At 42.3% G+C, this 26,557-nt stretch overlaps 4 protein-coding genes and 1 long non-coding RNA gene across 5 annotated transcripts; 4 read left to right on the top strand and 1 right to left on the bottom strand.

Moving 5' to 3' along the window:
- Positions 1 to 389: 389 nt before the first annotated feature.
- On the top strand, positions 390 to 1,073 carry LOC132597486 (interferon omega-1-like). The gene has a single exon (XM_060300984.1). It carries the CDS (start codon positions 390 to 392, stop codon positions 1,071 to 1,073), a length of 684 nt encoding a protein of 227 aa, XP_060156967.1.
- A 6,116-nt stretch (positions 1,074 to 7,189) lies between these two features.
- Positions 7,190 to 11,016, bottom strand: LOC115850914 (uncharacterized). The gene is made up of 3 exons (XR_009564339.1): positions 10,627 to 11,016; positions 9,712 to 9,779; positions 7,190 to 7,949 (listed from the first exon to the last, which is right to left on the bottom strand). It is a non-coding gene; the product is annotated as an uncharacterized lncRNA (long non-coding RNA).
- Positions 11,017 to 11,214: 198 nt separating this feature from the next.
- LOC132597415 (interferon alpha-13-like) lies at positions 11,215 to 11,727 on the top strand. Its single transcript, XM_060300000.1, has one exon. The coding sequence runs from the start codon at positions 11,215 to 11,217 to the stop codon at positions 11,725 to 11,727; it is 513 nt and encodes a 170-aa protein (XP_060155983.1).
- Positions 11,728 to 15,407: 3,680 nt separating this feature from the next.
- LOC132597485 (interferon alpha-4-like) lies at positions 15,408 to 15,953 on the top strand. The gene has a single exon (XM_060300983.1). The coding sequence runs from the start codon at positions 15,408 to 15,410 to the stop codon at positions 15,951 to 15,953; it is 546 nt and encodes a 181-aa protein (XP_060156966.1).
- A 9,920-nt stretch (positions 15,954 to 25,873) lies between these two features.
- On the top strand, positions 25,874 to 26,557 carry LOC132597484 (interferon omega-1-like). The gene has a single exon (XM_060300982.1). It carries the CDS (start codon positions 25,874 to 25,876, stop codon positions 26,555 to 26,557), a length of 684 nt encoding a protein of 227 aa, XP_060156965.1.

The following is a 26,557-nucleotide window of genomic DNA, read 5'->3' as shown; positions in this document are numbered from 1 at the left end:
AAGCAAATACAGAAAGCATACGGCTGAGAGAGCCTGCCTTCCTAGGTAAAGTAAGAGGTAAAAATGGAACCTAAGATCAGGGCTAAAAATTTCTTCCTGGAACAGAGAAGACCAACATTTATGCATGAAAGAGATATAGAATGTGCGTATTTACAAACCTACATCACTTCTGACTTTAAGACGAAAACCTTTCTCATTTGATTAATAAATATCCATTTGGATGGGCACATCTGAAATTACTGGGAAAATTAAACTTCTTGCAAAATTAATAGTTTAGAATGATGACATCTTCATAGACCATACTGAGAAGATATAAGTGAAAATCAAAAAAAGGAAGTAAAAGGGTATAGAAATGTTTAGAAAATGAAAATTACTGTGTTCCCTATTTAATGGCCTTGCTTAGAAAGAATGTCATCACAGAACCTACCCCCAAGGTTCCCCCGGACGCCCGTCTCAGCCAGGCCAGCAGCAGCCTCATTTGCCCCATGGCCTTCGTGCTCTCTCTACTGACCGCCCTGGTGGTGTTCAGCTATGGCTCTGGTGAATCTCTGGGCTGCGACCTGTCTCAGAACCACGTGAGGATTAGCAGGAAGAACTTCATGCTTCTGGGCCAGATGCGGAGAATCTCCCCTCGCTTCTGTCTGAAGGACAGAAAAGACTTCGGTTTCCCCCAGGACATGGTGGATGGCAGCCAGCTCCCGAAGGCCCAGGCCACCTCTGTCCTCCACAAGATGCTCCAGCAGGTCTTCCGCCTCTTCCACACAGAGCGCTCCCCTGCCGCCTGGGACACCTCCCTCCTGGACAAACTCCGCACTGGACTCCATCAGCAGCTGGAGGACCTGGACGCCTGCTTGGTGCAGGCGATGGGAGATGAAGAAACTGCCCTGGGAGTGACGGGCCCTACACTGGCCGTGAAGAGGTACTTCCAGGGAATCCACCTCTACCTGAAAGAGAAGAAATACAGTGACTGTGCCTGGGAAATTGTCAGAGTGGAAATCATGAGATCCTTGTCTTCATCAACCAACTTGCAAGAAAGGATAAGAATTATGCATGGAGACCTGGGGTCACCTTGAAATGATTCTCATTGACCAAGATGCCCTATCACCCTTGCACACATGTCTTTAGTCATTTCAGAAGGCTCTTATTTCAACTTTAATCACAGAATTTATTGTATTAATTCAGCTACTACTTTGTCAGTAGTGATAAGGAAGTATATGTTAAATTTATTCAGCTTCAGGGGCATCAGTCCCTAAGCAATGACTACCCTGTTATTTATTTATTCTGTTTATTTGTTTATTTATTTATTTATGTATCTTATTTTTATATTTTCATATCAATATATTTATACTTACATTGTATTAAAATTTAGAAAATATTCACCTTTCCATTTCATTAAATTTGCATTTTGTTTTATTTATTAAATTCTTATGAGAGAAAACTTCTTGAGTTTTTTAAGTTCTGAAACCTACATTCTTATCTTTTTCTGTGTAAATTTATTTCAGACTAGTATTGGTCCATTTTGTCCTTTGGAACAGTCCTACCACTTTCATTTCAGGAAATGCTTGTCAAAAGGTGGAATTCCATGGAATTGAGGGAAGTCCTGGAAATTATGGAGAATGGTTAGTCCTGATGTCATAGGTGTAACTGATTTATACCACCAGGAAAGAGTGGTCGGTGCAAATACCTGTGGGAAGGAGTCATCTCCTCGAGGGAAGCTGGTGACATATGGTGTTGACTGGCCAATCCTGGCACCTTCCTCTCACCTTCTCCCCGGTCCTGCTTTACTGAACCATTCATCCCTTACACATAACTTCAGTCCCTCCACCTCACTGACCAGCTACACAGCTGCTCTGGTTCTGTGCAGGTTTCCAGCTTCAAGGTTTCTGTTAGAGTGAAAGCCACAGGAAGAGCGCACAAGTGAAAGGAGAGTTCTAGGATTTTCAAAACCTCTATGAGAAGGAGCCAGGGTTCATGGCACTGGATCCCAGCTCTGCTATTAATAGCAGTGTGACCTTGACAAATAACACAATCACTAAGCTCCCTAGTTTCCTCATCTTTAATATGGGGACAGTAGTAGTATTTTTTCATAGGATTATTCTCAGGATTCAATGAGTAAATATACACAAGAGGCATAAAAGTGTGTCTGTCAGAAATAATCAGGACTGTTAGAGTCACAGAGTGGCTACCATCGGGGAGGAGAAGGAGAGCTGCTCTGAGGTAGCAACTGGAAAGCAACATAAGAAACATGCTAGGTCCTGGGCAAAATCTATTACGTTTAACTTGGGTGCTAGTTTCACAGTGTATTCAGTGTGTGAAATTTCCCTGTGCTGCATGTTGAAGATACTTGCAATTTCTGTGTATTATACTTCTTTTTTTTCAAAACAATTTATTTATTTATTTCTTTACATTTTATTTTTGGCTGCATTGGGTCTTTGTTGTGGCAAGTGGGGGCTACTGTTACTTGCGGTGCGCAGGCTTCTCATTGCGGTGGCTTCTCTTGTCACGAAGCATGGACTCTAGGCACGCAGGCTTCAGTAGTTGTGGCACACAGGCTTAGTTGCTCCGCGGGATGTGGGATCTTCCCGGACCACGGCTTGAACTCGTGTCCCCTGCATTGGCAGGCGGATTCTTAACCACTCTGCCACCAGGGAAGTACTTGTGTATTATACTTCTGAAAGATTTTCTGGGAATTAGTAAAAATTCTTTGAGAAAGAAGGATCAGTAGAAAATACTTGGATCTACTTTAAAAATGAATAATATGGAAATAACAGAGACCTCAAATAATGCAAAAAGTCACAAACATTTTTCATTGATAACGTTTGTTGCTTCTTTAGTATGAGAAAGGCACAAAATAGCTTCTGAACCCTTTCATTTTGGGGGCTTACAGCAGCAACGCAGAAGCAGGAAGAAAAAAGCAGGAGCTATGAAAGGTAAGGTTCTGCTCTCCAATCCTGGGCTCTCCCGGGTTTGATCTTAGTTCTCTTCTCCATACAGTCCCAGGTCTATAATTGCTGGCAATGTCACCTCCTAGAGCCTGTACTCTCAGAAAATAATGGCCCCCCAGAGGAGAGACTCAGAGCTAGAAAGCAAAGAAGTCAGGACCTGGGACACTTCTAACCCAGGCTCTGCTCGTCCATGTGAAAGCTGGGCCATGGCGCTTACCCATCAAGTGACAGTGTGAGACGTGGTGGAACAATGACTGTTTTGGGGGCAAAATTTTGGGTAATGACTCAGACAACTTAACCTCCCTAAGTTTCATAGTCTGTGTCTGGGAGAGTCCCAGGATTGTTGTGATGATTGCCTGGGGCAATGTGTGTGAAAGAGCTTTGAAATGACACTGCTCTACACACATGGACCTTACTATTAGTGTCATTGAACCTCTGACCTCGAATTCTAGTTCCTGGGCATTAATCTTGAAAGAATCTCTTCCCAGTAGAACAGTCTGCTCAGTATGTTCCACTCTCTCTTTGCTTCCACTCTCCCTAGACACACCCAGGCTCCTATTTTTGGTTTGCAGAGCTCACCTGAAAGGCACTCATGTGACACCAGCCCCACCCTCTCTTCAGAAAGGTGATTCATATCTTCTGTCATCTCAGGCATCCCTCTTGCTAGCTGGCCCTGTGGAATTCCAGGGTCCTAGTCCAGCAAGAGGTTGACACGAGGGAGTCCCACTGGGAACAGATTATGGAAGGAAGCCTTGGGGTAAGGCATCTTCTGAAAACAAAATGGTCTCTCTCAAAAACAGCAAAGTTCATTCTTCACAAGTAAATCGTTTCTTCTAAAAAAGAGTGTTTTCTTTTGTCTCTGCTGCATTTGGGGGAAGGACGCAGTAGTCCAGGAACTGGGTTTAGGGAAAGGAAGAGGTTCTCCAGTTCTGATTGAGAGCTGACTTTGAGTGTTTGAGGCAGAGGAAGGTTAGGGAGAGAGTCTGACAGTGGCCTTGCACACCCTCTACCATCTCAGCCACCTTCATTTGTGTCATGATGAATACAGCCCTTCACAAAGCAAATACAAAAGCATAGGAATTTGACAAATGCTGAGGGGCTTTACAAATTGAGAAAATCCATTAAAGAACGAGTCTCAGGAACTGGACTTCCCAGTCCTTCCCCTTCTCCATCATGATACTGATCTGTAAACAGCCGTGGGTTGGAATGTTTCGGGTTACACAGCCACATAGATTCCCAAATGTCCCAATCAGCCTCTAGGAACAGAGACAAGAAACTTCACATATTCCCCAAAACAGCACTGGAATTTGGCATTCCTGAGGTCTCAAGTTCAGAAGGAAATGGAACAAACCAGAGGACCCCAAATATTTTGATGGAGAATAACTTTCGTCTAACTCCAAGGCCTTCTTGCGTCCTGATGAAGGCTGGGCAAAGCAGCTCAGCTCCCCAGTTCTCAATTTAGCCTTAATGAAAGTGTACAGCTGAGGACTTTTCGCCTTTCCTTTCTCATGGGACAGGCTCTGCAGCAGCAGGGATGCAGAACTCCTGGCCATGTTTGTGGTTGAGCAAGCAGGGACAAGAGGAGGCCAAAGGGGAGGCAGAGCAGTATAGGGTCGTAGCAAACCTGGGAGTGGAACTGCATAGTCTTATCAGGCTTAGGAAAGAGATCTCCATCTACATCAGGTACCATAGCACTCAGCTCACTCTCCAGCTACACTTCTTATTCCCACCCAGTAACCTGCACACTGTTAGGGACATCATTGGTCCTCAGAGTTGTTAATAAAAGCGATAAGTGTAATAAGCTGAACATAGTTGTGTCAGTAAAAGTGTTTGAAAATGACAGTCTTGCTGCATCTTCTCTTGTGGGTTACTCTTGTCTTCTCAGGTGACCAGTAAATTCTTTAGCTCGGCATCTCCTTAGTCTTCCTTCGGCTTCATGCATGATTTAAGGCAATTGTTTTCTTTTTCCTACAGTACAGTTTTCTCAGCTTTAGAATAGGGATAATGAGACTACTATATTCCATTCAACATACCATCGCATGTTATATGCTCTATATCATGAGAATATAACAAGTCATAAACTTATCTTAAGTGAGCAGATTATTGTAAGCACCAGGGACATATTAAACATAGCAATGATAGTTGTTATAGTGACAGGTATGCACAAAGGAGTAAAAGCCATTATTTCATGTCCACTCAAAAGATACATATTTTTTTAAGATTTTTTTGATGTGGACAATTTTTAAAGTCTTCCTTGAATTTGTTACAATATTGCTTGTTTTTTTTTTTTATGTTTGGGTTTTGTGGCCCTGAGGCATGTGGGATCTTAGCTCCCCAATGAGGGATCGAACTCACGCCCCCTGCATTGGAAGGAGAAGTCTTAACCACTGGACCGCCAGGGAAGTCCCCAGAAGATATTGATATAATGCCATATTTGTGCCTTACTGAGCTCATAATTTTGTTATGCAAAAATTCTACCTCTGTGAATTAAAATAGGATCATCTTTTTAAGTATTGTGCAAAGCATACAAACACATTTTTAAATTCTACGAGCAAATGCAATATTCTCACAGATGTACCAAACACTAGATTGCAAATACCCATGGATCTGTAGTGGGCATCAAAACAAAATGCAGTCAGTGCATTGGCACAGAAGATATTTATCAATATTAAGTAGAAAGTAATATATTAAATTTAAATTTACATCATGCTGAAATTAAAAGCATTTTGATGCAGATTACAAATTTTTATCTAATTTATCCATATAAGATGACATTTTGAAGTAGTGAATAAAACTCTCCAATGAAAAACCCTGATTATATATATAAAGCTGAATGCTTTATCGATGAAGCCTTAAGGGTCTTCTAAGACCCTTGCTTAAAACATATGAGAGGAAAAAAATATCTTGAAAATTGAGATTAATTTCTTAAGATACTTATTAGGTCATAAGATATTGCCAATAAGCTACATCTTACTGAGGTTAGAGATCAACGTGAAGCAGCCTTGGCTGACATGTGCGAAGCATCAGATACTTGTTATTATACCCGCCATTTTAAAGTCTGACGCTCATCTGGTCTCCCTGTCACCACCGTCCTCTGCTTTTCTGCCCCTCCTTCTCTCCTTCCTTTGTTGACTCCACACTCTCATCTTAGGGAATTGGTGTTCCTCAACGATCTATGCTAGTCCCACACTTCATCCTCTCTGCACATATAGTCTCAACCTCCCAAATAGTTCCAAACGTCCTCTCTATGACTGTTGACTTCCATATGCATGTCTTTACCCAGGGTCACATCTCCAAACAAATGTCATTAGCTCCAAACCCTCATATTTACCTGCTATCCTAGATGATCTCCACACATGGCCAAACTTGACCAGCATGTAATTACCTGGCAAACTCCTGCAGACCCCTGGGATGCCAGCTTACCAACTGCTCTTGCAGAAGCTTTCCCTGATCCATGCAAGCCCACATACTCCCAAGAACCTGTACTTTCCCTGTCACAGCATTAGCATTCCTTTCATTGAACACCTAGTTACCCATATCCCCACCAGACTGCAAGCTCTGTGACAGCAGGCAATGTGTCTACTATTTTCATTGCACCTGGCACCCACCACAGTGCCAACAATACAAGGGATAGTCACACTTCTTTGTTGAAGTTTAAATTCCATGATTCTATAATATATTTCACAATTTTTTGATCATGCAACTGCTGAAACTGAATCAGCAACCATTAGACATGCTTTCTCCAAGAAAGAACAAGTAAAAGAGAATAGCTCCAGCTGCTATAACCTGTCATAATGCCCTGTGCTTCTCCTTCATAACCTAGAAAGGGTTTCAAGCTAATTTTTTACTCTTTAATGCCTGTCTTCTCTGACAGAGTGCTCCATTAAGAAAGTAATATCTTTGTTTTATCTACCAATATATTAAAAAACACAAGTAAAATCCTGAAAGCAGAGATACTTCAAAATATTTTAAGGACCAATGAAATGAATAAAATGATTTATGTTCCTGTTGGATTTTAAGGCAGATTAAAGGTTTAAGGACACTCTGATTTTCTTTAAGAGTATGAGTTAAACCTAACACTTAAAATATACCTTTTGCACCCCCAAAGCAAAGGAAAACAAGACACAAAGCTGACCGTATCATAATATGAAGAATAAATTTGGTAAATATAACAATCATCATAGAGAAATAAATTCTAATTATTACAAATTAAAAATAAATTTTCTCCCCATTCAAAAGTATTGTTCCACTTACTGTTGAAAAACAATGTGCTGAGGTGACTCGATGTATTTACAACTGAATCAGAAGAAAAGTCATTGAAGGGAGTGAATATGGACGCGCTAGAGGCCACCTCTAAGCAGAGAAGACTCCATTGTAGAAGATTGGGTCCAGGTCTCCTTTTCCCACTCCTGCGTTCTCTGAGGTTGAACATACAGGGAAAGCACACTCTGATTTTCACGCCTTAACTTCCACTCTCATATTGTCCTGGGCACAGCAGCTGTGGACTTTCTTTTCAGATCGAGCCTGGTCCTTTGGAAGTTCTTCAAAGTCAGGCTGGAGTCCTCATTGCCCAGCAGGGTCTTTTCCTCTCCATCTCCTGCACCAAACTAGTCTCCAGATCTGCCCACTGTTGATCAAGCCCACTGAGGAATTTCAGCTCTTTGTGCTGAAGACGATGGAGAAGTGCTGTATCGTCTCATGGAGAATGAGGCGGCCTGAGCGTTTGGGAACTGGCTGTCAGCCAGCTGGTGCTGATGGAACCTGAAAACCTTCTTGTCCTTCAGGCAGGAAAACAAAGAAGATTCTCCCTGTTAGGGGCAGGACTGTGAGGGTCTCCTGCTTTGGCAGGCTGTGGTTCTGGGCCAGGTGACAGCTAAGGGTGCAGACAGGGCTGGAGAACATCATCCTGGGTGTCCTCAGTGAGGAGGGTGGCAGGCCCCGGTGAGCCTGGTGATGCAGGTGTCTGGCTGTGGGAGCCTGTATCCAGCTGCTGTGGGTACCTGCCTGCAAAGGAGATTCTTAAATAAGCCATTTATGGGCAACATAGAATGTCACAACTTCAATTCTTTTATTACACTGGAAATTAAACACATTCCTGGAACATGAAAGAGTATCAATCCAATAGGATGTATTCATCTAAATGAGACCCAAGGTTGAAATAAAAACCTGAGTCTCAATATATCTCTTTTTCAGTTCTAATACGAATACTTAGAGGTTTGACCCTGTACTCTGTTTTGCCACTTCTTAAATTGCACCAAAATACAACTAGCCTCACCTCTCTGCATTCTCCTCTAAAGGGACTCATACATCAGATTTAAATTCTTCCACATTTCTTTACAGGACCATAGCTCACATTTTCTGAAAGTTTACAGATAATGGTGACATAAAAATGAACAGCAAGGGTGAATTCATGCAGTTCTCTTCATTCCGTCACCAGAAATGTTCTGACTGCGTATATATGTGACAATGCGCTTGGCAATGTGGATTCCAGGAAAGTGAGGCAGGGATGGTGACTGCCCTCCAGGGAGCAGGGAGGACAGACTTTAGAGGCAGGATTAGGATGAAGGAAGCACCACGTGCTCAGTGCAGCTGAGGGCCAGTGCTCAGAGCTGATGAAGAGGAGGGCCTGGGAGCAGCAGAAGGCTCCACTCTGACAAAAATCTGGGGCTCCTGAATTTAAATGACATCAGATTTTCATTTCCTCTTTTAAAAAATGGAGACACCGTTAGTTGTGGTCACACAAGACATTGCCGAGATCAAATAAAATAAAGTTTGCAAAGTACAGGCTGAGAATTTGAACAGAGTGAATGATAGAAGGCTTTTGTATTAATATAACAAATGGAAACCTCTATAGTCCACCCTCAGCCCAGCCAAGAGAAGCTCTGACTACAGGTTCCTTAACACTCAGCGGTCTGCATGTTGAGGCCCCCAAATGCAAACTCTAGGAGAGGGATTGCCTGTAGGCCTGCGAAGGAGTAGAGACCTAGTCTCCACCCTTAGAGCAGTGCCCCGTACATTAAGGAGAGAAATCCTACGGCACCTGAGGCTCTCTGCAGCATCTAAGAAAGTGTTTTGACCTCCTCCCCACAAGAAAAAAAAAAAAAAGCCTGCTCTGTGACTAGTATAAATGAGATAAATAGTCCTTTTCCTCACCTTATTTTGTTTCAGACCACCTCTGGTGTTAATTTTTAAGACACAGATTAAATTATACCTTAAAAACAAACACATAACCTCAGAGAAAAAGATCAGATTTGTGGTTACCATAGCCAAGGGGGTGTGAGTTGAGAAAATCAGATGAAGGCAGTCAAAAGGGTTTTCTCTTCCTTTAAAAAAAGACATTAAAATAATGTTGTAGAGACCAGGAAAATGGTAAGAAATATATATATGGGGGAGAGATGATGAGAATTAAAGCATTCCTAGATTTTCAGCCATGGAACAGCACAATACTCTAATTCAAAAGCTATTTCCTGGGTTAGCATTAGGGCAACGTTAAGCTAGTACTTCTCTTAAGCACCAATGGTAAGAAGGCACCAAATCTAAGTCATCAAGATAAAGGATGTTTTAATGCAACATTTTAAAATGAAACTTAATCCCAAAATATGCACGAGGAACAAAATATAAAACTTTTAAGTAAAGAAATGAAGCTGACCTCCATTTGCATGGCCCTGACAGTCTTACAAAGTAAGCCTTCATGATGTAAATGAAATCTGGGCAAATTCCACTTAGTGTATAAAATTCCTACTAAAGAAAAATGAAAAAGTCTGACCTGCTAAACGTCCTCAATTGCTTGTACACACCAACTCTTCTTTCTAACCTTATAGTCAAGGTGAGGTCCTGGGAAAGACATTTCAGGAACATGAGTTAAAAATCAGTTAAGACTATCACGGGGTCATTAGAAATTGTCAAACAGCGTAATTCCCTCAATTAAAAACAAGCAAAAAAGTAATCTTGACAATATTAATGAGTTGGCTTCCATTAAAGATAGAAAAGTAAAACTATACTAAATACTTGGGGCTTCGCCGGTGGCGCAGTGGTTAAGAATCCGCCTGCCAACTCAGGGGAAACGGGTTCGAGCCCTGGTCTAGGAAGATCCCACATGCCGTGGAGCAACCAAGTCCATGTGCTGCTACTACTGAGCCTGTGCTCTGGAACCCGCGAGCCACGACTACTGAAGCCTGCGCACCTAGAGCCTGTGCTCCTCAACAAGAGAAGCCACCACAATGAGAAGCCTGCACACCGCAATGAAGACTGAACCCAGCCTAAAATAAATACACCCAGCCTAAAATAAATAAACAAATAATTAATTATATTAAATACTTTAGTAGAAAGACAATATAGTTTAAATAAAGTTTAATAAAATGCTATATTTTAATATGAAAATGTATTTTAATATTCTATGCTTAATATTGAAAATATTTTAACATAAATTTATAAAAATATCAAACATTTAAAATATTTAATTTAAATATGATATGAATTAAGTTAAATATAAAATTAATTTTAAAATGTAAAAAATAAAAGGCTGTGAGTTTTTTTTAATATTCCTACTTTTCAGATACTCAATACTTTCTCCCTCACTTTAACGCTGTATCCTTGAAAGACTCCATGAAGTCCCAGAGAATCTACAGGGGCGCTCAGCTCCCGCGTCCTCGGCCCCGGTGGTGGCCGCGCTCCGACTCACCCCTCAGGGCGTCCCCAACACCGTCCTGTCGTCCCATCGCCGCCGCCGCCTTCCCCTTTCTCTGGGCCTTCGCTGTCTCGCGCCAGAAACCAGCCCGAATCTAAAAAATCGGCTCCCCTTTCTCTGCGGCTGGGAATCGCTCTGATTTCCCACCTCAGACCGCTCAGAAAAAGGCTTCTTTCCCAAAAATTGCCTCGCTCAAGTTTCTGTGAGAAAATAAAGCGCAAAACTCAGGGGAAGCCTGAAAATGCACGGTTCTTGTTCCCAGCCACACAAAAATGTCTCTGGCGAGGCCGCGACAAGGCTTCCTCTTCAACGCTCAGCACCGAGAAAACCAAGGTGTTTCGCGTATGCTGATTATTAAAGCAGCCTCAGTGACTACTTTTCGCCCTGTCTCTCGAGCTGCAGGAGACAGCTGCAGACGGCAAACTCAACAGTCGGCGTTTCCCAAACAAACCCTGCGCCCTCTACCGGCCACCTAGGGAAGGACGCTGTCCACAGTTCCAGGGAAGGAAGCTTCCCACTCGTTAATTGTTTGGCGGTGCCCACGCCTCTCCTGGCGGCCGTCTAGTGAATCACCCTTTCTTAATGGCCCAGATCTATTTGCTAGTGGCAGGAGTGCTGCTCTGCTCTATCCCTGCTTACTCTCTTGGCTGGAACTTGCCTAGAAGCCATAGCCAGGAAAACAAGGACGTCTTCCAACATTTGGAACAGTTGCAAAGAATCCCCTCTCAGTGGTGCCTAAAGGACAGAACCGACTTCAAATTTCCTTGGAAAAGAGAGAATATCACCCCAATCCAGGTGACTCAAGGCACCTGTCACCACCATCTGATGCTCCAGCAGATCTTCAACCTCTTCACCACGGAGGACAGCCGTGCTGCCTGGAACAACACCCTCCTCGATAAACTTCTCTCTAGCCTTCATCTGAGGCTGCACCGACTGGAGCAGATGAAAAAAGACAATCTGGATTGTCGAGATTTGGGACGTGCTGCCCGGGAGTATTTCCATGGAATCCATGTCTATCTGAAGGCAAAGGAATACAGCCCCTGTGCTTGGGAGGTTGTCAGAGTGGAAATTAAAAGGTGCCTTTCCCTTATGTAAGAATCCTCAAAGAAATGTCAACAAATACAGAATATTTTTTATACTCGTGACACTTCTCATTCAATTACATTAGTGTTCAAGTCCAAAGCAATCTCGACTTGTGTTTCCTCACAGGCTGAAAAATGTCTGAAAAGAAAATCATGATTTTAAAAAAGGTTTTGACAGAACACAATCTCTTTTCTTGTATAAATAATTTTCTAACGTAATTTAAAAGATCACTTTAAGTTTTGGGAGAGGTATTTGCTATTTTCAACACATGAAGTATAGAAAGGTTTTTTGGATAGTGTGGTGTTAAAGATATTTGTCAGTTAACTTAATGCTGACTGCTGTAACGGGTAAAGGGAATGCTGTCAGGAATTTGATCATAATAGAATCTTATCTTTCCCTGGTATGAGAACACAAGGCAGGCATTCCTGATCAGATGGATGTTCTAAGTTGCTCTCCAAAGAGTGAGTCGGGGACATGGGTACCCCCTGTTTTGTGGATTTTTCCATCATCAACAGGTGACTGCAAATTTTTCTGCAGTATTTGAGTCTATTCCACTCAGTGGTAAAGGGAAAAAGTCTGGTGCATCACATGGGACGTTTTCAAGGGCCAGGACTATACAGGGCAAGAGCACTTCTGCTCACAATACGTGGCCTGGATTTATCCTCGTGGAAATCTCACTGCAAGGAAGTTGGGAAATTATTGGATGATTAATAGACGAGGAGACAAGTTCAGTGCATAAGACCACTTTTCATCTTTACACTATTTGTCCTAATGAAGTTCTGGGTGGGGTGGAGGGGAACAACTAATGTTCTTGCTTGCACACACTTCATTAAAAAGCAATCTGACCCACAGAGAAAGAGAAATATCATTTATATGTGGAATCTAAAAAAAAGAATACAAATGAACTTAGTTACAATACAGAAACGGTCCAGTTCTGGTGAAAGCCTGCTTCAGGTCTCACACTGCAGAGTTCTCCTTGTATCATCATACAGCAGGAGAGGGAGGCATTTATCTCTGACCTCGTTGATAAGGGCACTAATTCCATCGTGAGGCCTCCATCTTCACACCCTCATCAAGTCCCAAAGGGCCCACCACCTGATACCATCACTTTGGGGGTTAGGACTTCCAAATATGAATTTTGTGGGGACGGAAACATTCAGACCAGAAAGGGCATTGAAGGCTACATGTCTTGGTATCCAGAAGAGAGAATATATTCATGTAAATAAAGAAGAATGAGCCATTTACCAGGCCAAAAGAGCAGACCGAGGACTCAGAATCCAAACTCTTGATTTCAAACCTGCAGTAATGCTTTAATTATTATGTGTCAAAATTTGGAAATCAAACTGAAGTGGACCCCATCGTCCCTTGAAAGGGAATGAAGACACAGGAGGAAAAGGATCATTCATCAGTCTTTGTGAGGAGTCTCCAAAGAAGCTCAGGATATAGGTAGTCATTGCCACATCCGTAAAGATCCACCGAAGAGTAACGTGGTTAATTGTCTGGTCGCTGTGACCTGTGTGAATCAGGGAGACTTTGAGTTCAGATACATGGCTCTGTATGTGACATCAAGCTGGTTATTTTCTGTCATGACCTAGTAGAGGACAAATTAGCGACGAGGCCATCCTCCTGAGTTTAATAGAGTGCCGGGCAACGGCTGAAAATTGTGCTGCTCTTACAACTTGAATCCCCAGAGCCATAGGCACCTTAAAGGAAAGAGAATCCTAGGGGTTTTAGCAACAAACTCAGTAGGCATGACTGATACCAGTAGGAGTAGAGTGGGAATACCAGCCACTGTCTATTATAATCCCAGCAAATACGACCGTGATAAAGGAAAATAGCTTGGTCATTCGTAACTGCCTTCCAGTGGGAGGAGACCATCTGAGAAACTGCTTTCGTTAAAAGTACCTGTTCGGGCTTCCCTGGTGGTGCAGTGGTTGAGAGTCCGCCTGCCGATGCAGGGGACACGGGTTCGTGCCCCGGTCTGGGAAGATCCCTCATGCCGCAGAGCGGCTGGGCCCGTGAGCCATGGCCGCTGAGCCTGCGTGTCCGGAGCCTGTGCTCCGCAATGTGAGAGGCCAAAACGGTGAGAGGCCCACGTACCGCAAACAAACAAACAATTACCTGTTGCGTGATTACACTGGGCCTGGTGCCGAGGATACCACAGAGAATACGACAGAGTCCAGTTGCTACAGAGCTGATTTGCCACAGAGAGTCACATACCTATTATTTATTGAAAGATCGGTATTAGAGGGGGCTGAGGCCACAGAACATCCACTGCAAAATAAAAGAATTCATGATCAGAGTTGAAAGTGAATTCTTTCCATGATACCAATCAACATTTATCCAGTTCTCAATTAATTACAAAGATGGTTTTCTTTTGTTTGAAAAGAATAGGCTTGGATTGGAACCTCTGACAGTCCTTTGGGGAATCTGAAATTCAATGCAAAAATACAGAGAAAGATTCAGATCGATGATGATTCCTAAATCATCTGGGAGCAGATCGCTCCCACGGGTGCAAACAGTAGTCGTTAGGGGTGCGAACAAATCTTAGCTACCACAATGGTGGGTGGCACTCCAAAGCTCAACCCTATCCAACCCTATCCTTTGTATTCATTTTTCTCTTTGGGTTTTCTTGTGTATGAGACGAGAGGCATTGACATTGAGTGCATGGAAGATACACAATATGCAGGATCAGTGCTACAAGCCATGGTGGCTTGATGTTTCATTACAGGACTTTCTCTCCATCATATGATTGAACTCAAAGTCATAATGTGAGAGGTGCCCTCTGCTTACTTATGAGGTGTCCTTGTCTGTCTTGTGGATTTTGCTTATGTTTGAGCCTCAGTGTGATGTGGGCATCGGGAATTAAGCACAAATAGGTTGTATTTTATTATTTAATTCTAAAAAAGTTATCTAGGAGATCAATAATTACGTCTAGTCCTAAAGAGAAAAAGTTGTTGACAATATCTAGAGGAATATCTAGCAGCTAGTGAAGTTAGAAATCATTTTATGGTATGAATCAAAACTCAGAATTACTTAAAAATAAATGTTAAGAAAATCATTTAAATTTTCAATGGTTTTAGCAGTTTTGATAGATTTTTAAATATATCTATACATTGGTATTCTTATGAAGTATTTGTATAAATTTTTATTGAATATGTAATTTGATACATTCCTATTTATTAAGTAAATGTATTACATTAAAAGTCATTCTGCACACTTAACCAAAATGTTAAATTAATCGCAGTAGCTTTTACAGCTAATTTTTAGCCTAAATATTTTTGTCATACTCACCACTGCTTTGAATAAAAAGAAAAAACTTTTCACTTTCTTTTTCTATTTATAAAGTAGAGATATGCATGGAGTACATACCGATGTACACAGTATATCTGTGTATCAAAATTTCATAGGGGGGCCATATGGAAAAAAAATATCTAGAAAGGTTCTGTGGGCAGGAGAAGGGGAGGCAAGGATGAAAAACAGCGGTTGAGAAACGCTGCCCTAACCTATCTGGAGAGTGCAAAATGAAAAGCAAAAACAGAAGTAGAAAGTAAGAGGGAACATTCAGAAAATGGAAACCAATTCGCTCCCATTTAAGACCCAGGCCTGAAGGAAGGTCTTCAGAGAACCTAGAGAGCAGGGTTCACAGAGTCCCCACCTCAGCCAGGCCAGCAGCATCTGCAGGGTCCCCGATGTCCCCAACCTTGTCCTTACTCCTGGCCCTGGTGCTGCTCAGCTGCAACTCCAACTGCTCTCTGGGCTGCGACCTGCCTCAGACCCACAGCCTGGCTAACATGAGGGCCCTGATGCTCCTGCGACAGATGAGGAGAATCTCCCCCTTCTCCTGCCTGAAGGACAGAAATGACTTTGGATTCCCCCAGGAGGCGTTTGGAGGCAACCAGTTCCAGAAGGCTCAAGCCATCGCTGTCGTCCATGAGATGATCCAGCAGACCTTCCAGCTCTTCAGCACAGAGGGCTCGGCTGCTGCTTGGGATGAGACCCTCCTGGACAAGTTCTGCACTGCACTTTATCAGCAGCTCACTGACCTGCAAGCCTGTCTGATGCAGGAGGCGGGGCTGGAAGGGACTCCCCTGCTCAAGGAGGACTCCATCCTGGCTGTGAGGAAATACTTCCGCAGAATCACTGTCTATCTGCAAGAGAAGAAGTACAGCCCTTGTGCCTGGGAGATTGTCAGAGCAGAAGTCATGAGATCCTTCTCTTCATCAACGAACTTGTAAGAAAGATTCAGGAGGAAGGAATGACACACACCTGGTTCAACACCGAAATGATTCTCAGTGACTAACAAGACCATACTTCCACCTGTGCTGCCATGTCAAAGACTCTCATTTCTGCTCTCAACATGCCCTGAATTGAATTAATTTGTCCAGTGTTTTCAGGAATATTAAGCAACATGATGTTCTACTCTACAGGCACTCGTCCCTCATAGATGCCCATGTTGATCTATCTACTTACTTATCTACTTAAATATTTATTTATCTATTTTAATATTTATTTCACTATTTATAAAGATTTAAATTATTTTTATTTACATAATATTATGTGCAAGTATACATTGTGGTTAAGAGAAAAAATATATACTTTGTATTAACTCAGTTTATGAGTTTTCTTTGTGCATTAAATTCTTACTAGAGAAAACTTCCTGTTTTGTTTTTTTTCTTTAAAAAAGAAACACCAAGGGGCTTCCCTGGTGGCGCAGTGGTTGAGAGTCCGCCTGCCGATGCAGGGGACACAGGTTCGTGCCCCGGTCCGGGAAGATCCCACATGCTACGGAGCGGCTGGGCCCGTGAGCCATGGCCGCTGAGCCTGCGCGTCCGGAGCCTGTGCTCCGCAATGGGAGAGGCCAAAACAGTGAGAGGCCCGTGTACCACTAAAAAAAAAAAAGAGAAAGAAACACCAAGCCTGAATGTGCAACCTGATGAAAGAATGTATGTTACAATTCCTTGACCCATCATTACGATTTTCAGATAAGAAATAAAAATAGACTTCTTCTAGCCAGGTCGTGGGTTGCCCTCAGGACCTAGAGGTGAACATAACTAATCCAATTCTGCTTTGGGTAACTTTGATTTTTTTTTTAAAGGAAAGTAACCTAAAAACAATAATCAGGTAATACAGGGACGTCCTTGGTGGTGCAGTGTTTAAGACTCTGCTCTCCCAATACAGGGGGCCCGGATTCCATCTCTGGTCAGGGAACTAGATCCTGAATGCCACAAGTAAGAGCCCACATGCCGCAAACAACTAAAAGATCCTGAATGCTGCAACCAAAGATCCCGAATGCCGTGATGAAGATCCTGCACGCAGCAATGAAGATCCCGTGTGCCACAACTAACACCTGCCACAGCCAAATAGATAAATAATTTTAAAAAATCAGTTAACTCACAATTAAATTTAATTATTTTTAAAATAGTACTAATTTGTAGTAGAAATTAATATCGGTTAAATTTAGTGCTACAGTGAGAAGGTGGGAAAATGGAATTTCCCCAGCAGAAGGTGGATCATGTCATGCGAGGATATAGAAATTAAAGCAGTAGATATTACCTATAGTTAACTAGTAGACATTTCAGTGCAAATGTCCACTGGATACTGGAGATGGCAATTTAGAAGCAATTCCATGAAGTGTAAAGCATGGAACAGAAGAAGTGATCAAATAGGAGGAGAGTATCAAATGAGAAAAGGACTGAAAATTTAATCCTATAACCTTAACGTTAAAAGGGAGGGAAAGCAAGGGAAATGGCCATATGTTAACAGGACAAGAGAGAAAGGTGAGAAGACCATGTTTGAAAGACTGAAACTGCTTAGAAGATTCAATGCATTCGTGAAAACGTAGATGGAAAGTGCTCCTACATTGGGAAAAGAGATGGCATTGGCCACTTAGTGACAGCTTGTTTGGTAGAATTAATCAGCAGAAACCATAGTGGAGAAGGTGGAAGGATGAATAAGAGAAAGGAATGACAATATACACAGAAAATAGGTTTGAGATATTTGCCGTCTGAATTGGAGGAGAGACATAGGGTGGAACCTAGAATGGATGTGGATTATTTTTTTCTCTGCATTGTTTTCCTTTTTTGAACTATTTTTTGCTTCTGAAGAGATTTCATGGATTTGATGTACTGAAAACTCATATCAATGTTCAAGATTTGATTTACTTTAAATCCTGACATTTAATCACTTACAGTGATAATGTATCATTATTTTGATGAATATGATGTTGAATGTCAGTAAGCTGCTCTGCGCTTGAAACCATCCACTACAAGGGAAACAGATAGAACTGACCTTAGTGAGAGCTGATTTGCTGAAATTAATCAGCAGAACCCATTCTGGAGCAAGTGGAAGGGTAACAAGAGAAGAACTCCCATTGTCATTATTTCACCTGGGCAGTCACTTTACTTCTTTCACTCTCAGCATAGTCAGATTTGCATTTGTTTTCCTTTTACCTAAGTACATCAAATGCGAGGACAGCTTTCCAAGAAAGTTGAATGGAGAAGCAAATCAATGATGTATTGCACATTATGGAAAATCATGGTATGGGCCCTTTATGTTTCCATTTTTGCTTCCCTCTTAAGATACTCAACTCAAGATGAAAAAGGAAGTAAATCAGTAGTAGCAAGACAAACCTTGCCCAGAAAAATACTAAATGAAAAAGAACGTATAACATTACAAAGACTCTGACACCAGGAAAGCAGAGAAGGCTAATTTTATCTAGCATCCTATGCCCTACATTTTCACCACCCTACGTCTTCACTGTGAGATGGAGAATGATGAACCAAGAGGCTCAGTAGAAATGTACTGAATCATCTAATGATGCTTAATAATTACTTCAATATAAGGCTCTGATGTGAGGTCAGTAGAAGCTTCTGATGGGAGGTCTAATGGAAAATCTAAGAATACTCTTTGTTAATAATTATTTGGAGTAATTATTATGAACTCTGTACTAATGATAAAATGGTGAACAAGATATAGACCTGTCACCTATGGTGGTTACTTGTCAAACAGGTCTAATAAATCTATTTTCAAGAAGACCAATCCCAAAGGATAAGCCAGCTTGGCTGATATGGAAAATAAAGAGGGCAGAAACAGAGCCCAGGACTTGAAGTAAACATAGCCAACCTCGTAGCAAGAGAATTGTAAATCCTCACCCTAAAGGCCAATTTACCTCAGTTCCTTTTACCCCATACATCATGTTCAACTTTCAACAGAAACTTACCATACTAAAAGGTGAAAAACACAGTTTGAAGAGATAGAGCAAGTATCAGAACTAGACTCATATACAGTAGAGATTTAGAAATGATCAGACCAGGAGTCAAAATGATAGTGATTAAAGTGCAAAGGGCTCTCATGAAGTCATCTATTTATTCTTCTACTTTATCTCAGTCATACTATGTATGGTATTTAAAATAGTTTTGTTCATATAATATCATGTTCACCTTTATAGTGTTTTCAATATAATAAAATATGCTTACCTCTATATTGTTTCAAATTATTTTCTTGTTTAATTTATGAAACTCTCCCCCAGATGACATCTTGGGTTTTTTTATTCTTACAAAAAGATGTAGCTTTAATTTGCAAGGCATACTGAAACATGGATGATAAATTCTACTCATCATTCTCATCATTCATTTATTTCAGTGGTTTATATTTTATTTTACTTTTTAAAATTGTATTTATTGTTCACCGTGCTGGGTCTTTGTTGCTGTGCGCAGGCTTTCTCTAGTTGTGGGGAGCAGGGGCTACTCTTCGTTGTGATGCGCGGGCTTCTCATTGCGATGGCTTCTCTTGTTGTGGAGCACGGGCTCTAGGCGTGCGGGTTTCAGTAGTTGCGGCACGTGGGCTCAGTAGTTGTGGTGCACAGGCTCAGTAGTTGTGGCTCGCGGGCTCTAGAGCGCAGGCTCAGTAGTTGTGGCCCACGGGCTTAGTTGCTCCGCGGCATGTGGGATCTTCCCAAACCAGGGATCGAACCCGTGTTCCCTGCAATGGCAGGCGGATTCTTAACCACTGCACCAGCAGGGAAGTCCCAGGTTATATTTTAAAACTTCACATTTCTATATCAGATATATGATAGTTCTGAGAATACAGAGGTGAAAAGAGAAAATGTCAAACCTACTCTTCTGGAGAGTTCAGTTTGGAAGAGATAAAAGATATAAAAACAGTAATCATGCTAAATTATTTCAATTAAGTTTCCTATTACAATGACAGATAGGGAAAAGGGGATTCTCTCACCAGAATCTGGAATGAGGCATCTCAAGAAGGGGAGAAAGCACATGGACTCCATAAAGTGGCCAAGAAACATCTAAAGACAGACTTCCCATTGGAAGCAGCATATGTGGATATCGTTCCTTAGGAGTGGAGTGTAGAACGAGATGATGACCGAAAGCTCATGAGGACCTTCAACTTTTAAGAGTGAGAAAGAGAAGGAGAGTCTGAAGAGGGCACAAAGGTGGAGTAGCTAGTGCACTTAGGAGTCAAGCAGGGAAAAATGATCTTCAGAAAGCACCAAAGAAGAAAACAAAGAGCTTGAGAATTACAGAGGATGGAAGTTAAATAATTATTTATATGTGATATGGGTTTCTGCATTGAGTCTAGATTCTGCCAGGACACACGTGTGATGCTGGGGAATCACTTAACTTCCCTGAGCCTCAGTTTCCTCAAATATAAAGTACGGAAAATATTCCTAGAGTTGTATTGAATATTAGACCAACCAGAACATTTAAGAGCACTTAGCAGAGTATCATCCACAGAGTGAGGGCTAAACAGGTAGTGTGTTGTTTCCTATATTTTTCATATAGGTCTAAATGGGAATAATGAATTCTCCTCCCCCTCTCTCTGTCACTGACTGCAGAACAATGACAGCCTAAAAAACAGAACTGGGAAAAAGCGTGTCATCAATTGTATGTAATTTTATATACAATAATATACATATATGGTACATATATATGAATACATAGTATAAAATATGCTACATATAAAATATACCATATATCTATCTGCTGATTCTGATACATGGCACAATTCCCCTTCCCCTCTGTTTTCCTGGATCCCATTCTTTCACTAAAATATCACAATCATTCAGTTCCTCCCAGTGTAGAAATCCATAGTGTACTTTCCCTATTCACTTTGCATTCAGCTGTACTGCCCATTCATACCGCTGTTTCCTTCTCCATTAGGGTTTCTGGCTGTCAATTTCCCCTTAAGACTAGAAAGCCACCAATGGAAAGCAGAAGCTGAGTGAAAGTTCTAGGTTTGTCAGAAACTCTCATATGACTCCACGCTCTCCGCCTGCCAAGCACTGCAGGTCCAGACTGTCCAGACTCCCAGAGAAACACAGTAAATAGATGGCACCCTGCCCAACACTGAACAGTGGTGGAGAATCCAGGAGCTCACCTGTGCCTCTATTTGCACACTTCCACGTGCTGACTGCACTAGGAGGAACTCACCTGGTTCAGGACTCTTATTTGCTCAAAAAGCCCAAAGCGCAGGAAACATGGAGTTGAAAGGCAGCAGCAGCTTGAGAACTTGGAAGGAGAACAGAGATGTTTAAAGCGTTCACTGGAACAGCGGCAGGTCCTCAGGACATGGAAGAACACAGATGAGATGCACCGAGGCAAGTGCTTCTCCAGAACATTCCTTTTCAGAGAAGAAAAGATTGAGGTGCATGCGATAGCACAGAGTTCTCCCATAAGGATGTGGCCACTAGCAGTGTCCCCAGCACTGATACCACAGCAGCCTGCGGAGTCTTGGAAGGGATGAGGGTTATCTCAGTGCCAGCTGCAAACTTGTTTTGTCCTTAGGACCCAGCAAGTAATCACAGAGCAGGGAAGGACATTCCTGGGGACAATGCAATCCAAGGAATTTCTTACATTCCATCATGATGTCTTTGCCCCTTTGAAAGACAAACAAAATAAAACATGCTTGAATAGAAGGGACACAGGCAGGGATTTTAATATATTTAGCAACAACTGGGGTAGAGCCTTTCCAGCAGGGCAGGTATCAGTAACATGCACACTGGAAGGTCACAATTTCTAAAAGCAACAAAGAGCTAAGTGGAAATTCATTTATTTAATTTAGGCACTTTGGAAAGAGGACACTGATGGATCAATCATCTTTCTATTCTTTCCAGTTGGTGCATATAGCACTGAGTAGGTACTTTTAAAGTCAGAAGCACATTTAAAGTACATTTAGAGGTTTGGAAACCTTCCTAAGGATTAGGGTCCTAAAACAAGCAGAAACCATTCCTATATTACTGCTAAAAATATCATTTTATTAACAAATGATTTTTTAAATAATATTTTTATTTCAATTCTTCAGTATTATGATGTTTTAATGGGCTGAGGCTAGAAATTTAAATAAAGACAACTATACAAGGCCATGAGGGTGACTCTGGAGTTCAAGCCAGACTCTCCCTGCTAAGGAGCCCATTAAAAACCTTCACTTCTTCTGTCTAAGAAGCGCGTATGCTCTTCCGTCTTTGTCATACATAAGGCCTCTTCGGTACCCACATCTTAACCAACAGTTGGAACAATAAAGAGTAGAGATTCTTATTTGGACTCTACCAGTAAACAAATGGATGTCCAGCCTGGACTGTAGGTGAGAAATGGAGGTGTCTTCATTGAGATTGAGAACAGCAGGCTGACCTGAGGAGGTCTCCTGGGAAATCAGTGAGGTCCTTGTTGACTGGAAACAAACGACAACAAAGGAGCTGGGAGTTCAGTTTTTTGGGAGGACTTACTGAGGACTATAACCTGGAGGACAGCCTCTCAGTCAGCTCTGACGAACGGCTCCAAGGACATAATGGGGACGTCAGTATATATGTGATTGTGGTGAAGAGGATACGTGCAATCTAGGACACATCTTGGGAGAAGGTTGCTGCTAGTCATGAGGAGCATTTGTCACTATTAATGATTTTAGTGCTTTTCTAAGTATGAGAAGTTGCAAAAAATTGAATTCATAGAATTTTCTCAGGAAATTATCTAACTACCTGCAGACCTATTCTGTCAGTTTTCCCAGAGCAGAGAGTGCCCCATTCCTGATCTCCACCCTGAACTCCTGTCAGGGCGTGTTGGGGTAAGGGACTGCTGTGGCTAATGACTTTATTCTTGTAGAACCAGATGGTGAGTGACTTTTTAGTTGTCATCCTGAAGGAGAAACGTCAGAGTTCACATGGCTAGAAATTGTTAGGTGCTTTTTTTTTTTCTTAAACTCACAAGAAAACTCAAGCGTTAAAAATACGTAGATTCCAGGGGTCAGCTCTTCTAGGGTTAATAAAGTTATTTTACCATATTTCATTGAAGAAATCACTCACGAAATCTTACACTTGGCAGTGCGTGGCTTGTGTGATCTCAGTTCCCTCACCGGGGATTGAATCGGGGCCACGGCAGTGAGAGTGCCGGATCTTAACCACTAGGCCACTAGGAAACTTCCTTTTTTTTCAATAGGCAGAAAAATCTATTCCCTTCTAACTACTTAATAGTGATTTTGTCTATTTTGATTAGAACTTAAAGTCAGTTCAGTGGACTCAGACCACACCTCATGTAGCCCTACAAAACCACAGACAGTAACCCTTTGGCATCTTAAGTGGAATAAGGGTCCTTTGTCATCTCACTGTCCTCTGTCTGCTTATTTCGTTGGTTCCTAAATATCATGTTCATGTGCAGTCTTCACTTTCTTTAATGGGTGCTTTCAGACAAATCATTGTAAGCACCCTAAGGTTTGCCCTTGTATCTTGGGTACATTTGGAACAGTTCATTCGTCCAGATTTATATTTCTCTCCAGTTGTATAAGTGAATTGGATCCAATAGGGTTATTGAGAGTGTTGAGTTAATTTCTTTTTCTATTTTCTGGCTGTGCCATGGGACATGCGAGATCTTAGTTCCCCGACCAGGGATCGAACCTGTGCCCCCAGAAGTGGAAGCTCGGTGTCTTAACTACTGGACTGCCAGGGAAGTCGCTAAATTTTAAAGAACTTAGAAAGTGGCTAGTCCATTAGTAGCAAGCAATAAAATTCAGTTCTTACTTTTTAATATCACGATTCCTATTAACCAGATAAGATCAGGATCTTTTGGAATCATCTAATTCCCTTCCTTTAATTCTAGTTTTCTTAAAGTACCCTTCTCATTGCCTGAATACATTTATCACCTAGACGGATGCTCAGCAAGACGGATCTTGCTGATCCTCCCAGACAGGGTTAGTATTCTAGCAACTGGGGTTCTGGTTGCCAGTCACTTGTGAGCTGGTGGGTGTGACTTCTTCCTTCTCTCCTCAAAACTGATCATTCATGGATTAAATGAAAGAAAAATGAGGGAGCTGGTCTTGCGAAGCTGAAGGCCGTCAACTGACCCAGGACTTGGTCTTTTCTGAGCTTCTGGCAGAAGCAACCATGTTCCTGTCTTTCTGTTTTTCACATTGGCCTCATCCTTCTCCTCTGACGTAGCCTCCTCTCCAACTGTGCTGCACTCAAGTTAGCTAAATTAGAATCCGGCATTGTGTCGGGGGAAATCACTTCCCTTCTTTCACATTCATGACATTCAGACTCACATTTGTTTTCTTTATGCCCACAAGACAGCTGTCGACTTTTACTTTCTAGGACAGTTGCAGTGATAAACAAAAAATCTAAAGTTTGAAAATGATAGAGACTGGAGCCCCTTTGCCTTTCTTTACCTCCCTTTATTGTTCTTACCTCATCATGAATTAGAACTAATGCAGGAGCAGCGAGGCAAATCTTGTCCAATAAGTCACTAAGTGAATATAAGTGACAAAAACTTTAAATGAAAAATTACACACAAGTAAAGGAAAGAAGGCGATTTCTCTCTGACCTAATCCTGGGCCTCGCTGCCCTGCATTCTCAGAGGGAGACAGAGACAGAGGAAGGGAGAAGCCCACTGGCATCAACTGACTGAATGAACAACTGAACCTCACTGGTTTCTGTGACAGAAGCTTTAACGAGAGACAACACCGTCACTGAATTCTCTGCCCCCAGCATAACAAGTGTTGACTAGTTTAAGTAAAAGAGTTGAATAATAAAATTTGTATTTGGCAAAATAAAAATTATGTGTCTACTCAGGGTAAAATGATTAGAATTGGGTAACTCCTCCACCACCTTAGAGAAAACACACTTTTGCTCTCAGCATCTGAGGGCTGCTGACACTTCTGATACCTGAGGACATGGGTCAGGAGGGGAGGAGGTCACCACTGAGGACTAGGGTCCTTCACACAAACACTCCGGGGGCAAGGGTGAGGGTCCTGGAAGATGAATTATTTTCCCAACAAATAAACAAGCCCCTCCACAGATAGGAGATTGTAAAGTCCTCGGGATGTGGTGAGCCTGCCCTCAGGGTGGGAGTCCAGGTTAGGAAGGGGACTCTGTCACTCTAGAGGAGAGGGTGTAACTAGATGTGATCTCTCCCTTGTGACTGAGGTGCTGCTGGGGAAATACAATTGTCTTGGAATTAGGATCTCCACACCCATATTCTCCTGAAAAGAACCAGGATTCCTGGTGGGGGTACTGGCCCAGCCTGTGGAGGACTATAGGTCTCCAGTAAGAAAATGGTGGAAAGAAAGGACAATATCTATAATAGTCCTCACCTCGTGGTCCCCTGAAGCATGACCACATGGACGTGAAGGAACATGTTCTAGAAGGAAAGGAAACATGGGAGAAGCTCATGGACTCATAATAATCAGCCTCTTCTCTAAATCAAACACTAAACAAAACCCATCTTTTGTTTCAAAGAGCTTATGCCAGAGTGATCTGGTAAATCCCTAAGCAAATACAGAAAGCATACGGCTGAGAGAGCCTGCCTTCCTAGGTAAAGTAAGAGGTAAAAATGGAACCTAAGATCAGGGCTAAAAATTTCTTCCTGGAACAGAGAAGACCAACATTTATGCATGAAAGAGATATAGAATGTGCGTATTTACAAACCTACATCACTTCTGACTTTAAGACGAAAACCTTTCTCATTTGATTAATAAATATCCATTTGGATGGGCACATCTGAAATTACTGGGAAAATTAAACTTCTTGCAAAATTAATAGTTTAGAATGATGACATCTTCATAGACCATACTGAGAAGATATAAGTGAAAATCAAAAAAAGGAAGTAAAAGGGTATAGAAATGTTTAGAAAATGAAAACTACTGTGTTCCCTATTTAATGGCCTTGCTTAGAAAGAATGTCATCACAGAACCTACCCCCAAGGTTCCCCCGGACGCCCGTCTCAGCCAGGCCAGCAGCAGCCTCATTTGCCCCATGGCCTTCGTGCTCTCTCTACTGACCGCCCTGGTGGTGTTCAGCTACGGCCCTGGTGGATCTCTGGGCTGCGACCTGTCTCAGAACCACGTGCGGATTAGCAGGAAGAACTTCATGCTTCTGGGCCAGGTGCGGAGAATCTCCCCTCGCTTCTGTCTGAAGGACAGAAAAGACTTCGGTTTCCCCCAGGACATGGTGGATGGCAGCCAGCTCCCGAAGGCCCAGGCCACCTCTGTCCTCCACGAGATGCTCCAGCAGGTCTTCCGCCTCTTCCACACAGAGCGCTCCCCTGCCGCCTGGGACACCTCCCTCCTGGACAAACTCCGCACTGGACTCCATCAGCAGCTGGAGGACCTGGACGCCTGCTTGGTGCAGGCGATGGGAGATGAAGAAACTGCCCTGGGAGTCATGGGCCCTACACTGGCCGTGAAGAGGTACTTCCAGGGAATCCATCTCTACCTGAAAGAGAAGAAATACAGTGACTGTGCCTGGGAAATTGTCAGAGTGGAAATCATGAGATCCTTGTCTTCATCAACCAACTTGCAAGAAAGGATAAGAATTATGCATGGAGACCTGGGGTCACCTTGA

Source organism: Globicephala melas, chromosome 6, assembly GCF_963455315.2.
Source record: "Globicephala melas chromosome 6, mGloMel1.2, whole genome shotgun sequence".
Taxonomy (NCBI): Eukaryota; Metazoa; Chordata; class Mammalia; order Artiodactyla; family Delphinidae; genus Globicephala; species Globicephala melas.
This window is presented reverse-complemented; position numbering and strand designations above follow the sequence as displayed.